Genomic DNA, 13,671 nt, shown 5'->3' with positions numbered 1-13,671 from the left:
ACCTAATATATGCCAAGTTTTTAGGTGCTTTATAGACTTTAGCGAATTCTCATGGCAATCCAGTGAGGTGGGCAGTGGTGTCCCATTTCATAGAAAGGAATCTTCTGCAGAGAGTTTTTGTCCAAGGCTAGATCTATCCCTCCCAGACTTTTTTTTTTAACCAACAACATACCATCACAGTGATGGAAAATTTGCATTTTTCTTAAAAACTACTTTTACTCTATTTTGCTTTGTTGTATTGCTAGTTACCAAGAATGCAAAAAGTTATTTGAATCCTTGTCTTCACTTTTTTTTTTTTTTTTTTTTTTGGTCCTGTTACAATTCTCACCAGCAGCCATCATTTGGCAGCAGCAGAGAATTCAATTTATTTTGACTGCTGTGGGATTGGTTTCTTGGAAAAACTCCTTAGGGTGCTAGCCTGCCAAGTATAAGGACATTGTTTGCAGGCCTTAGTGATCTAATTAGTATACCAATCTACCACTTTTAATACCCTACCATTTCTGCAACCTTTGTAGTTGTATGGTTGTTTTTTAATATGGACCTAACAAAAACTTTTTAAAATAATTGAATCTAATTTGGTTATGGAAAAAAGAATTTCCAACGTGATGCAGAGTCACTATAAGCTATTCTTTGCCTCCCTCTTTAAGAATTACCAAGTTTGTTTGTTATTTTTTATTAGAACTTGAAATTAAATTTACTGCTTGGATGTATCTAAAGCATTTTTTAAAGAAACGTCTGAGAATTGATTTTAGGAAATTAGGGGAACAGTTAGAAGACCATTGTAAATAAGATAGCAAGCAAAAGAGAAAAACAAAATGACCTGAAAATGAGGACAAGTGTTACCATTGAAATTGGGTTTATTGTTTTTCTCTTTCTGTTATACTCTGTGGTCTGATGTTGGACAGTCTATTGCTAAAAGCCACTAGAGATTTCATAAAAGCTACTATTTCAATTTCTAGAATCAGGAGTCCAGAATAGAATTGGGAAGATAAAAATAATGACAGCTAATGTAAATAGCATCTTCTGATAACGTGTAATTTAAGAGACCCTCTTTCCACTTTGAAATATTTTATGTGAGAGACATTGGGAACTACCTCACTGCTGTTAGATCTCATAATGTTATCTGGTCACGTTTCTTGTTCTGCCTACCTCTAGTTTACTCTAGTTTCTCTTCTGCTTTCAAGGCTCCAGACCCCGTTCCTGGACCTGCCCTGGAAAAGAAGTATCCAGTAGAGATGAGCTCACTGCAGTTACTTAATTAAAAATTTGTAAGCTGCAAAAATGGCAGTGAGCCAACCAAGAACAGCTACAATTTGAATTTTTCTATTTCCAGGTATGCTAAAGTCAATGGCACCAGTCAAGCTTAGCCTATGTAACTGCCTTACGATGAAATCTATAATAACCAAAACTTTACTTTCAAAATTTGTGGTCATCTTGCTTTAAAATATAGTAGCCTCCCTAACATCTAGGTAACTTGCAGCTAGTATTGACCTTAACATACCTTTTGCCTGAATATTCCTAATTGAACTGTTTGCTAGTGGTAGCAAACTAATCCAGAAATAATTTAAGAAAAATAAATTTGAAATACTATTGAGTTAAGCCCTGTAAATGTACAGAAAGTAATCTGGTCTTCATTAAAGAGTAAACATTAACCATAATAGAACTGTCTTCCTCTCAGAGGTTCACATATAGTACAAGTAATATAGGGGATTAAGTAAATGAACTAGTTCTCCATCCTGAGTTTCTCAACCATTTCTAAAATATCTTTAGGTAAAGAGTAAACATATTCTTCAGTAACTGGAAGTCATAAGTAAGACTTCTGGATATACAACCAAATAATGTATTATATAGAACCATTACCTGAAGAAGTTAATTATTTTAAATGTAAGTATATAACTAATATTTGCTATATTTTTTTCTTGAGTGCGCAAAAGAAACCAGACTAGAAAGTAGTTGGAATTTTAGCAACAAAATTAAAACTGAGGTTTCCTGCTGCCTTAGATTTTAACCAAGAGGAAATTTATGAATATTTTGAGGGTTGAGGTCAGTTAGCTTTTAAGAACCTTTATTGCTTTTACCAATTTGTACAGAGTTAGAAACAGAATTAATCCATAAAAGGTGATTTTATTTACTAAAAAAGATAACCATACATATCTTTTGATTTTAAGGGTCAATTCAGATAGGTTAGAGATTACCAATATTGAACAGAAGAATATTCCAATTGCTATCTTAAGAGATGATACTAATATTCTAGCTTGTGCTTTCCTTATATTCCTACGTTGTTAATGTATAATTAATTTAATGTTAGCCAATCTAGTCAGCATTAGGTCACTGATTATGTGCCATATTATTTGTTTGGTAAAATTTGTTTTGAAAAAAATTTAATATGAGTGTTGAATTAGGACTGGAAAGGGAGCTACTACTAGAATTATAGGAACATTACCACTGTTATATGAATTAAAGGAGAAATTGTAGAGGCAATTGCATCTGAATTTCAAGTCTTATTAGTTATCACGGGCTATCAATAATGGTAAAAAAAAATCTATATTATTGAATGCAAGTTGTGTTTAAAGCACTGTGCTAGACACAGTAAAGATGTCAAAATGAATAAATCTTACTTTCATTGAGTTTATAGAGAGTAATTTTTTTAAAGTATCATAATAGAAGTATAAACAATGTACTTGAAAGTACCAGAGAGAATCCGTATTTTAGGGGAGGTAATGTTTCTACTGAGCCTTGAAGGATAGATAGAATTCTTCAGAGAGTGGAAAGAGTCTTTCTAATTTATGGAAGTGAAAGTAAGTAATATGATCTAGAAATTGTGAACAATCCATTGTGCCTAGAGAATAGTGGGGTACAGGATGATATGATGGGAGATGGAGCTATGCTATACATGCTTTCCAAAGTCAAGTGAAGGAGCTTGATTTAATTCAGTAGATAATGGAATCCATTCAAGATATTTTAGCCCTGGTGTATTTAAATCAATGACTCTTTTGAAAAACTGAATGTGGCAGAGCAAGGGTTGCTTGATAAAGTTAAAGATTAGGCAGTAGTAATACCTAATAAAGGGCAGCATTTATTATTATATGTCAGGGGTTGTGTATGAAGAGTTTTATGTGCAATTTCTCATTTAATCTTACTTCAGGAATATTGTGAGGAATAGTATGTGTTAACCATTTAGCACAGGACTAGTAATTATAAGCTCAGGACATTGTTCTTGTCCACATTTCTGTGTGATAAGTCCTATGAGAGTGTTATGTTTATTGGGAGACTCTTAAGGTAGTAACAATAAGCTTATTTTTCTACTACCCCTTACCTCTTTCTTTTAAACATTTAAACTAAGGTGGAGGATCTTTTTTCTGCCAAGGGCCATTTGGATATTTATAACATCATTCGTGGGCTATATAAAATTATCTACTTAAAAATTAGCCGTTTATATTTGGTCAAACATTTAATTAACTCACCTCTAATGCCTTGGCAGGGCCAGACCACACGATTTTGCGAAACTGGATGTTTCCCACCCCTGTTACTTAGTTTGAGGACTGCATATTAGTTCATGTCGAGTTAACCTTAGGGTAAAAAAAGAGAGAGATAGACCAGGCCTTTATTTTTTTTAACCAGTGGATTGATTATTAGGTAGAAGACTAAACATTAATTTGAATAAATTAAATTAATTTAATTAAAACATAACTGTAGATCTCATCTGTCAAGCATCCCAAAAATTGATAATTGTTGCAGCTGTTAACAGCTATATCAGTAACAGTTTCAACATAGATAACATAGTCCTTTAAGTATTTAAAATTACATATAGTTGGCTAAGTACAGGTACTTTCAAATAACTCATTCATTCCATTATTACTCTCCTACCCATGTATCAGAATACAAGTTATGTTATATGAAAATATATAGGAAGTAATTTTATAAGGAAAATATTCTGCTCTAATTATCTCAATTGTTTATGACTAATTATACAAATAATACATGCATATATATATTCTTGTAAAGAATGAAAACATAGCAAAGATGACTAAACCTCCTTGGACCATCTTCTATCATGAGTCCTTTTTCAGCTCTCTCTTCCAGATAATTAGTGATATCCTTTCAGAACCTTTCCTATACATACATATAAAATATCTGTTTAAAATTTCTCTTTTTTGTATCTTTTTTTAAAAAAGCACAAATCTATAACACATCTTTTGCATCTTTTTTTCATATGGTAATGTCTTTACAAGTCTTTCCATATAATTATCTGGATATCTTACTCCACTTTTAAAAACGGTTGCATGGTATTCCTTAGTATTGCTATACAATGATTTACTTATTCATTCCTCATTGAACATTCAGGTTGTTAATATACACTGAGATGGTCATCCTTGTATGCTCCTCTTTGAATACCTGTGTTTGTCTAGATTAGATGGTTTAATTTATATAAATAGAGAGGTAGAACTCTGGTACTTTATTACTAGCAACTAATTTCATTCAACTCATCTCACAACTGATTGTAGTAACAGTGGGTAGTGACACCACAGTTGATCTGCTACTGACTCCGTTGAAACTAAATATATCTGTTAATATGTCTTTCTGTGATTCTCTTCAGTTTAAAAAACTATGGTATAACAATTGTCTTCTCTGCTCTATATGTGGGGAGGATAAAATGACCTAACAGATGTGCTGTGAGAAGTCCAGTATAAATCTGAAATCTAGATTATAATCTTCTCAAAAGCATGGACTATTTTATTCATTTTTGCATAATAAGAGCACATTGCATAGCATATAGTAGGCAGTGTTTGTGGAATGGATCCCAGAAATGGTAACTAAAAAGTGGGTCATATCTATGAGAAAGTTCCAGACTAGTAGAATTTTCTTATATGTATATTTTACATTATCTGAAAACTGTATATTTTCACTGAAAATTTCTTACCTTTTCATCTTCATCTCACTTCTCAGCTGCATTACAGCCATAATTTCTCAAATTTATCATGTTCTATCATGGCTTTCCCCCCAATACAGTCACCAGTCACCAGTTACATCCTGCAAGCTTGCACCCTCTCTAATCTGGAATCCCTCTCACAATCCAGGACCACTGGCTCGCCTGCTTGCCTGATCGCCCCTAACTGCCGCCCTCCCTCCCGCCTCCCCCCCCGCTGGCTTGGTCACCTCTTACTGCAGTGTGAGAGAGGAACATCCATTGACTGCCTCCTGCATGCCCTCTATTGGGGATCGAGCCCACAACCTGAGCACGTGCCCTTAACCAGAATCACACCTAGGACCCTTCAGTCTGCAGGCTGACGCTCTAGCCCAGCCGTGGGCAAACTACGGCCCGCGGGCCGGATCCGGCCCGTTTGAAATGAATAAAACTAAAAAAAAAAAAAGACCGTACCCTTTTATGTAATGATGTTTACTTTGAATTTATATTAGTTCACACAAACACTCCATCCATGCTTTTGTTCCGGCCCTCCGGTCCAGTTTAAGAACCCATTGTGGCCCTCGAGTCAAAAAGTTTGCCCACCCCTGCTAGCCACTGAGCCAAACTGGCTAGGGCAGTAACTCTGTTTTTATCTTAAAGCCCTAATGTATTGGAAAATAATGAGAGGTGATTTGGAAAATACACAAAAAGGTTGTTATATAATATGTTTTGATGAATTATAACCATTCTGTCTTAGATTTATTGCGCTTTTTTTGATCCTTAGAAAATGGTAGCACTCACCACAAAACCACAGTACATAAATTGCCAAGTGTGGCTGAATTGCACATTCCTTTTAGAAGAACGTATTACTGGTAAGCCTTTTAGCCATAAGAAATGGTCAACATTCATAGACTTGAGGCGGTGTATTAAAAGAGAAAATTGGGAGGCTTTATTTTTAAGAAGAGGTAGTGTACATCATTATGTTACTTCATCTATTAATGTTTATTATTTTTCTAGGGGACTGTCTAGGGCAGGGGGGGGGGAAATGGACACATATGTAATACCCTTTGTAATAAAAAATAAAATAAATAAAGAAAGAAAGGATTATAAAGTTGAAAAATCTATAGTTTGGTAACATGACTCATTGCTCCCTTTTAGTTTATAAAGAACTAAACATAATAGTTAACCTAAATTAAGTAGCATTCATATGATTGATTTAGTATGTTGCTGTTATTTTATTTTTGCAAATAACTGGTTAACTATGTAAAATTATTAAGTATGACATCTGTTTTATGCTAAAGACAGATTATAATTATCTTGTTTTTAATTTTGAATGGTTGTTAGTATTTGAATTTTAGTTTTTTTTTACATAGCTATAATTCTTATACTTGAACTTGTAGAAAAATAGCTTGATATTATAGATTGGCAGGGGAGGGAATTTTGCTTTGCTCTCATAAATTTGTAACATCATGTTCTAAGAAATATAATTCTACTAATTTGCTGTTAAAAATAATTTTGAAATTTTTCATGTTTAATGACATTTGTAAATTCTTTTAAAGTTAAAAAATGTGAAGTGCACACTCATCATATGAGGAATACAACTGTCCATGGCTTGTAGGCAATTTGAATCTTAATTCTTATATACTATAACACCTCATTGACCCCCTCGTCATCAGGGAATGAGGCATTCTCTGAACGTGCTATGTAATTTAAGCTTATCTCTTAAAGTACTGAATCACAAAAATAGACAAGACTGGTTGTATTGCTTACTTTCCCTCTGAAATAAACAATACATTTCATACTTGAAATTTTATAATTCAAACCATCATCTTGAGTGAGAATTATATTGTGTGGTCGTAATTTATATGTGATAGGTAATAAAACATTAAAAGGGAAAAAAATGTGAAGTGCATCAGTTATTACCTAACTGGCACTTGATGACATATGTACATAATACATCAATAATGTAAAAGGTGCTTAAAATTGTATACATAGCTAGGCAGGTAATAGAATTATTTTTCTGGCTAAATCCTAAAATCTTCCTTCAGGCCAAAAGGTTTCAAAATTTGCTTTAACTTTTATTTTAAAAAAATTATAGCATCATCCTGCTATTTTTATTGCATATCATAGTTATTCTTTAAAGAATAACTCAACTGCAGTGTGATAATGTCAGGCAATCCACAGAAAAGACACATTATAATTAGTGATAAGAAACTGCTAACATCATATTGACAACCAAAGATAAGTTGAAACATTCTGCCTTCACATTAGACATCCTGGGGAAGTTAGTGTTAATAGTTGTTGGGGTCAGAGGAGCTTTGCAGTCGTTCTGTTAACATTTGACATAGGTATTTATTTCTAAAAATCACCATGCTTTGCAAATTGTACCAAAAACAAACAAACAGGGTTTATGGGAAAAAATAGAATTTGGGGTATAACACTCAAAAACTTCTTAAGTGAACATTAAAAAAAGATAGGAACCTTAGAAAAGCATGTATAAATGTTAAGCGGTTAAGAAATATATAAATATTTATACAGCATTTATACAAATAAATTGTTCTTTGCTTTGAAAAAGCCTGAAGTTTGCTTATGGAAGTGTGGCAGCTTATTATTGTGAAGTGGTCAAAGGAGGGTTTTCTGAAATCAGAAGGAAAGTTGTAACACAAGATGTGGATGGATGTGACCAACTGACTGCATACAGATGCAGTGAGTGAGGGAGCTATCAGATGTTTGAGGTGTGTTCATATTTACATTTTGTGTATTCATTAACTTGTTTCAGGTGAATATGATTTTCTGTATTCATCTGGTATTTCTCACAGACAAACTCACAGCAAAATTTACTTAATGCTCAAATTGTTCCCTAATATATCAATTATATTGGAACAAATATGCAGTTTCAAGGCAAGGTATTATAGCAGCACTGACTTATAGCTGAGGGTAAGGAAATTGCTTTAATTTGGAGAGACTACTACTTTTTATAGTAGTCTTTAAAATAGATATGTATTCTGATGCATAGAGATTCCTTGCAACAAATATTTACTAAGCATCTTCTAGATGCCATACACTTTCTAAATATTTAGGATACAGCAGTGAATAAGTTACTTTCTCCACTTTGAAACTAATCCTATATAATAAAGAGCTAATATGCTAATTAGACTGAACAGCAGTGCAACTGTCTGGCCAATCTTCCGAACAAAGCCGGGGCTGTGAGGGCCAACCGAGACAGCCGGGGCTGCAAGGGCCGACCGAGGCTGAGCAGGCCAGCTGGGGCTGTGAAGGGCTGCGAGGGCTGAGCCCCTTGCACAGATTTTGTGCATCAGGCCTCTAGTATTACTATAAAGAATTTGTTGCCAAGAGTTGGTTTTTAAGAGGTAAAATTGGACAGATATGTGAAAGAGGAAGTCTGGCAAGGAGTCTACTGAGCAACAAGGCTTTTCTCTAACCTCTCAAATTACATACTTTTACAAGATTTCCTAGATCCTGTGTAACTTGAGATTCCAATATTCACATCCCAAGTGCCCATCAGTAGATGAGCAGATAAAAAAAAAAAAAACTGGTACATTTACACCCTGGAATACTATGCAGCAGTAAAAAAGAAGGATCTTTTACCCTTTGAGACAGCATGGAGAGACCTGGAAAGTATGCTAAGCGAAATAAGCCAGTCAGAGAAAGACAAGTATCACATGATCTTACTCATATGTGGAAACAAGTTTTTCCTTCTTCTCGGTCTCCATTGGTTTCTCTGAAATTACAAGCTGTTACATTTCCTGGTTAGACTACAGCAATTTTCTAACTGGTCTTCTCACATATTCTTTTGCCCTTTGCTCTGTTATAGCCAGCCGTTCTCCAAATATACGTAATTTTTCAATCATGTCACCTTCCCTACTTCTGAGCTTAAATCCTTCAAGTGGCTTCCCATTACTCTGAAAGTAAAACCTCCAAATTGTAATGGCCTATAAAGCACTTCATGATTTGGGCCCTACCTTTTTCTTTCTCTGTTCTTTACAATTTTCCATAATGTACCATACCACCTTTTAATTTCTGTTTTTGCATGATGTGAAAAAGATGAAAAAATTGACTGATAGCAAGATAAACTGAGATGGCAGGCATCAGATCTGATAGCAGAAGGAGGCAGACAAAAGATAAAATAGTGGGCGAGTTAAAATTGTTACCTAAATGTGAACGTGTATTTAACCCGTGGGTTTCTGTGGCCTGGAGAGCAAGGGCATTATGAATGACACACAGTAAAGACTGAATTCTATTGTGTTCCTCCAATTAGTATTGATATTTGGTTGGTTGTTTTGTTTGCTTGCTTGTCTGTTTTAGTTAACTTGGCTGAACTCAACTATACGCTGAAATCTCAGTTTTGTTATTTTAGCCTTAGCCTGGCTGCTTGGAATCACTCACATATGTGTAGTTTGGGGATCAGAGATGTGTGTAGATAGAATATGTAGAATTTGGTGCTTCTGTTCTTTCTGTGATTTACTCACTAGTTTTCAGCTGTTGTGGTTATGTCAAAGTCTGTCCTTTGTTTCAGTAAGCGAGTAAGGTTGCAGGTTTTCTGTCTAGGTTTTATCTACCCGAACCAACTGGGGCCTGCTTTCTGGCTATAAGCTATTTTTAAAAATGGAAAGTCACCCCCATGCTGTACTCTCTCCTAAGTACTGACTCTCTTCTCCCCATCCCTAACACCACCACCACCACCCCATTGCTGTTTCTGCTTTCTGCCTTCAAGTAGTTGCTTTTTATACTTTGTCTATTGTTTATAGTTGTTCTTGGTGAGAGAGTTGGTCTAGTAGGAGCTACTTAGCCATTGCAGAAAGTGAAACCCCCAAATAAATTTGAACAGTTTCTTCATTTGTGTACTTGATAGTCTTTATGAGAAAAGCAAATGTGATAGTTTTTTAAAGAACTTTAGAGCTTTCTGTATATGTTTTAATAATGAAATAAGTTGAAATTTATTTACATGATTTATCCTCTTTTAAATAATAAAATGTTCCTGAATTAGACTGAAAATGTATTTGCTTCGTCCTCTGGATAAGCTTCTCCCTCTAGATATTTGCTTTTGGGAACAGCAAATATCTAGATCATTAGAAATGTCGTGAAACAGAGGAATTTGAAGAAATCAAACAGTAAAACCTTCATTTCATCAAAATGTTGCTTCTTTGACCTAGACAGCAATAAGCTTCAAACTTCTTAATCCTGTGGAACTAACATTTTGGAGATACCTAGATAGATAATAAATATATGTCATGCTATGAAGAAAAAGGGTATAAGAATGTGATGGGTTGGTAGACAAGTGTGGCATTATTTTAGATAGATTGGTCAGGGAAGCTGTTTCTGAGGAAGTGACATTTGGTTAGAGATCTTCATGAGGTAAGAGAAGGACCCATGTAAGCAATCCGAGGGGAAAGTATCCCAGACACAAGAAACAGCCAGTCCAAAAGCCTAAGGGAGGAATGAGACTGGCTTCTTTGAGAAATCAAAGAACCAAAGGCTCAGTTCAGAACTGAGGGAACACGGAGAATGGTAGGAGATGAAGTTTGAGGGCTGGTAGTTAGCCAGGAGCTGTGTGTTGTAGGATTTTGAGCAGGGAGAATGATAGACTTAATTTTTACAAAGATCACACCCCTCAGTAGAGTGGGGGATGCATGTAGAACAAAGAGTGAAGCAGGGAAGATACCAGTTAGGAGACCTTTGCTTTCAATCTAGGTCAGTGGTTCTCAACCTTCCTAATGCTGCAACCCTTTAATACTGTTCCTCATGTTGTGGTGACCCCCAATTTCATTGTTACAAATGGAACATAATTAAAGCATAGTGATTAATCACAAAAACGATATGTAATTATATATGTGTTTTCCAATGGTCTTAGGTGACCCCTGTGAAAGGGTTGTTCGACCCCGAAAGGGGTCGCGACCCACAGGTTGAGAACCGCTGATCTAGGTGAATTATGATGGCTTGGACAAAAGCAGTAACAGAGATGGGGAAATTCAGATTCAAAATTTTTTTTTTGCAGATATATCTAACATGATTTGATGATGGATTAGATATGGGATGTTAGAGGAGGAGCAACTGTATGAATGATGGTACTATTTGCTTAGATGAAAAAAACTAGGAAAGGATTGGTTTGGATGGGGGGACATTAAGAATTTGATTTTGGACACACTAAGAATTTTGGATATACAGAAGGAGATATGTCAGGCAGGCAGCAGGCCATATTAGTCTGGGACTCCAGGGTGAGAGCTCCCTTGGAGTTGGAGATACAAATTTGCAAAGCCTCTGTTTAAAGCAGTGTGTTTGGATGAGATTACCTTGAAGAGGAGTGTAGGTATAGTTGAAAAGAAACCCTAGACCTGAACTCCCTAGCCCACCAACATTTAGATGTCAAGAAAAGGAAGAGAATCTGAAAAAACTGAGAAGGAGCTGCCATTGGGTAGGATGAAAACCAGAAGAGTATAAATCTTGGAAGTCAAGTAAAGAAATTGTTTAAAGAATGAGGGAGTGACTGAGGAGAGGTCTGTAAGATGAAGACTGAGGACTGACCTTTAGTTTGAAAATCCAAAGGTCTGTGACAGCTTTGATAAGTATAGTTTCAGTGCAGGAAAGGCTATGAAACCCTGATTGGGATAGATTTATAAGAGATTAGGAGGAAGGAAATGAAGATGATTAAGTATAAACAACCCTTTCCAGGAGTTTTAGTCCAGAGGAGGGAATGGGCAGAGTAAAGTCAAGGGTAGCTTTCTCAAGATGAGCAGCACCCCTTAAATTATTTTTAAATATCATTTACTAACTTGCAGTGCTTTTCTCCTGCAGCCCTTTTGTAGAAACACTTTCAGTGCTGAAATTGTGTGTGTATGTGTCTTACATAGAAATAGATTTTGGAAATTTATATTGCAAATAACTTGGTTTGACAATGCTTTCACCTAATATGTAACCAAGCTAGTCCCATAGAATTAAGTAAAATTTAATCAGATGATAATAAAAATCTGAAGGGCTGTACTGTGCATGCTCTCTAAGTGATTTATTCTGTTATGAACTCAGGAATTCTGTCATAACTAAATTTACTAAAAAATAGTTTAATATCAACTGTTAACGCTGAAAACTGTCTACAAAGTGCTAGATTTACAATAATGAATCAAAGAGACCTAATTTCTATATTCATGGAGTTTACAGACCTGTATTTTTTCAAGGTTATGTTAATGAGGTTAAAAGAAATACTACAGATAAGAAATTTGTTTTAAAGCGACTGTCTTTCTGTTAAATTTATCCTAAAATGAAATGTATTTTAATTATTAAGTAAATGCCATGATTGTAAATATTTTAATATGCTATTTTAGTTTAATATACTTATATACTATTTATATCCCAGAGAGGCTTAAATAAGAATCAATGTGGTTTACATTAGGAATAAAAATAAGGTAGACGGTTCTCTTTGGCCACACATTAGAATCACTTGAGGAACTTTAAAAAACTTATATGCACAGGCTCCTCCCCAACCAATTAAATCAGAATCTCTGGAGTTGAAGCCAAGCATTACTGTTTTTGAAATAGTGATTTAATGGAAACACAGAATAAAGTGCTTCTAAGCATTTGAGAATGAATTGATTACACTTGAGGATTAAGTCTATCTGAAAATTAACAGAAAATATCAAGTGTATTGGGTTATAGGTAATTTTTTAAACAAAACATGCAAAGTTATTTGTAGGACCAAAGTTTTTCAGGTTCTTAATTTTATGTAGAATAAATGAGAATTACTCTCCTCAGGCCATCCTCTAATCATTAAGAAAAAAAAATCAGCCCTAACTGGTTTGGCTCAGTGGATAGAGCATCGTAGGCCTGCGAACTAAAGGGTCCCAGGTTCGATTCCAGTCAAGGGCATGTATCTTGGTTGCGGGCACATCCCCAGTAGGGGGTATGCAGGAGGCAACTGATCGATGTTTCTCTCTCATCATCGATGTTTCTAATTCTCTATCCCTTTCTGTAAAAAATCAATAAAATATATATATTTTTAAAATAAGTAAAGTTAGTCACTTTCCCCTTTTGAAAGAATGAGGGAAGACTACCTGGACAATAATTTCTTTTTTAAATACCTATGGGCACTGCAGCTTGCCATCAGGAGTTAAAAACTGAAAAAATAGTATAACTTATGTGGAAAGCATTGTAGGACTCAATAATATTTTTATAATTTATATTAAATAAGTACTAGAGCACAATACCCTTTTGTATTGAGATTTTAAATCCACAACAATATTCATTCTATAATCAGTTCTCATTAAATTTTTTTTTTCTTTCTTTCACAGAAAATGCGTGGACAGAAGAGATGAGTACTATTTCCACTAAGGCCTAGAACTGCCTACTGTATAAGTAGTCCTGATCGGGCAATATACGAATGGCCCAAGGAAGCCACCAAATTGATTTTCAGGTTTTACATGACCTGCGACAAAAATTCCCTGAAGTACCTGAAGTTGTTGTATCCAGGTGCATGTTACAGGTCAGTGTTCAATGATTTCTGAATCTATTAATACAAACCTGGTATTTTGTTAAACATTGGAAGAAAACTCTTATCTTCTTGTTGGCATTAATGTGCTATGATGAAAAGAGATGAGCTTTGGTGTCTTATAGTTATGTGGCCTTTAACTAGTTATTTAGTCTCTGTCCCATCTCTAAAATGGACAATACCTACCTTGTAAAGTAGTTGTGAGGATCAAATGAGATCCCAGTAAGCATTGGTACATGGCTTATACTTTCTATGAGCGCTTTACTCT

The 13,671-nt window shown here is 34.9% G+C and overlaps 1 protein-coding gene across 1 annotated transcript in view; it reads left to right on the top strand.

The window, feature by feature from the left end:
- The first annotated feature begins 1,184 nt into the window (after nucleotides 1–1,184).
- The window catches only part of TAB2 (TGF-beta activated kinase 1/MAP3K7 binding protein 2), a 35,908-nt gene continuing 23,421 nt past the window's right edge, over nucleotides 1,185–13,671 (top strand). The window contains exons 1-3 of the mRNA XM_015559519.1: nucleotides 1,185–1,333; nucleotides 5,691–5,778; nucleotides 13,207–13,397. Of these exons, the coding sequence (XP_015415005.1) occupies nucleotides 13,296–13,397 (102 nt within the window). The 5' untranslated portion in view covers nucleotides 1,185–1,333; nucleotides 5,691–5,778; nucleotides 13,207–13,295. The remainder of the gene's footprint in view (nucleotides 1,334–5,690; nucleotides 5,779–13,206; nucleotides 13,398–13,671) is intronic.

Source organism: Myotis davidii, unplaced genomic scaffold, assembly GCF_000327345.1.
Source record: "Myotis davidii unplaced genomic scaffold, ASM32734v1 scaffold1534, whole genome shotgun sequence".
NCBI lineage: Eukaryota > Metazoa > Chordata > Mammalia > Chiroptera > Vespertilionidae > Myotis > Myotis davidii.
The sequence above is the reverse complement of the archived record's forward strand: the minus strand, read 5'-3'. Positions and strand labels throughout refer to the sequence as shown.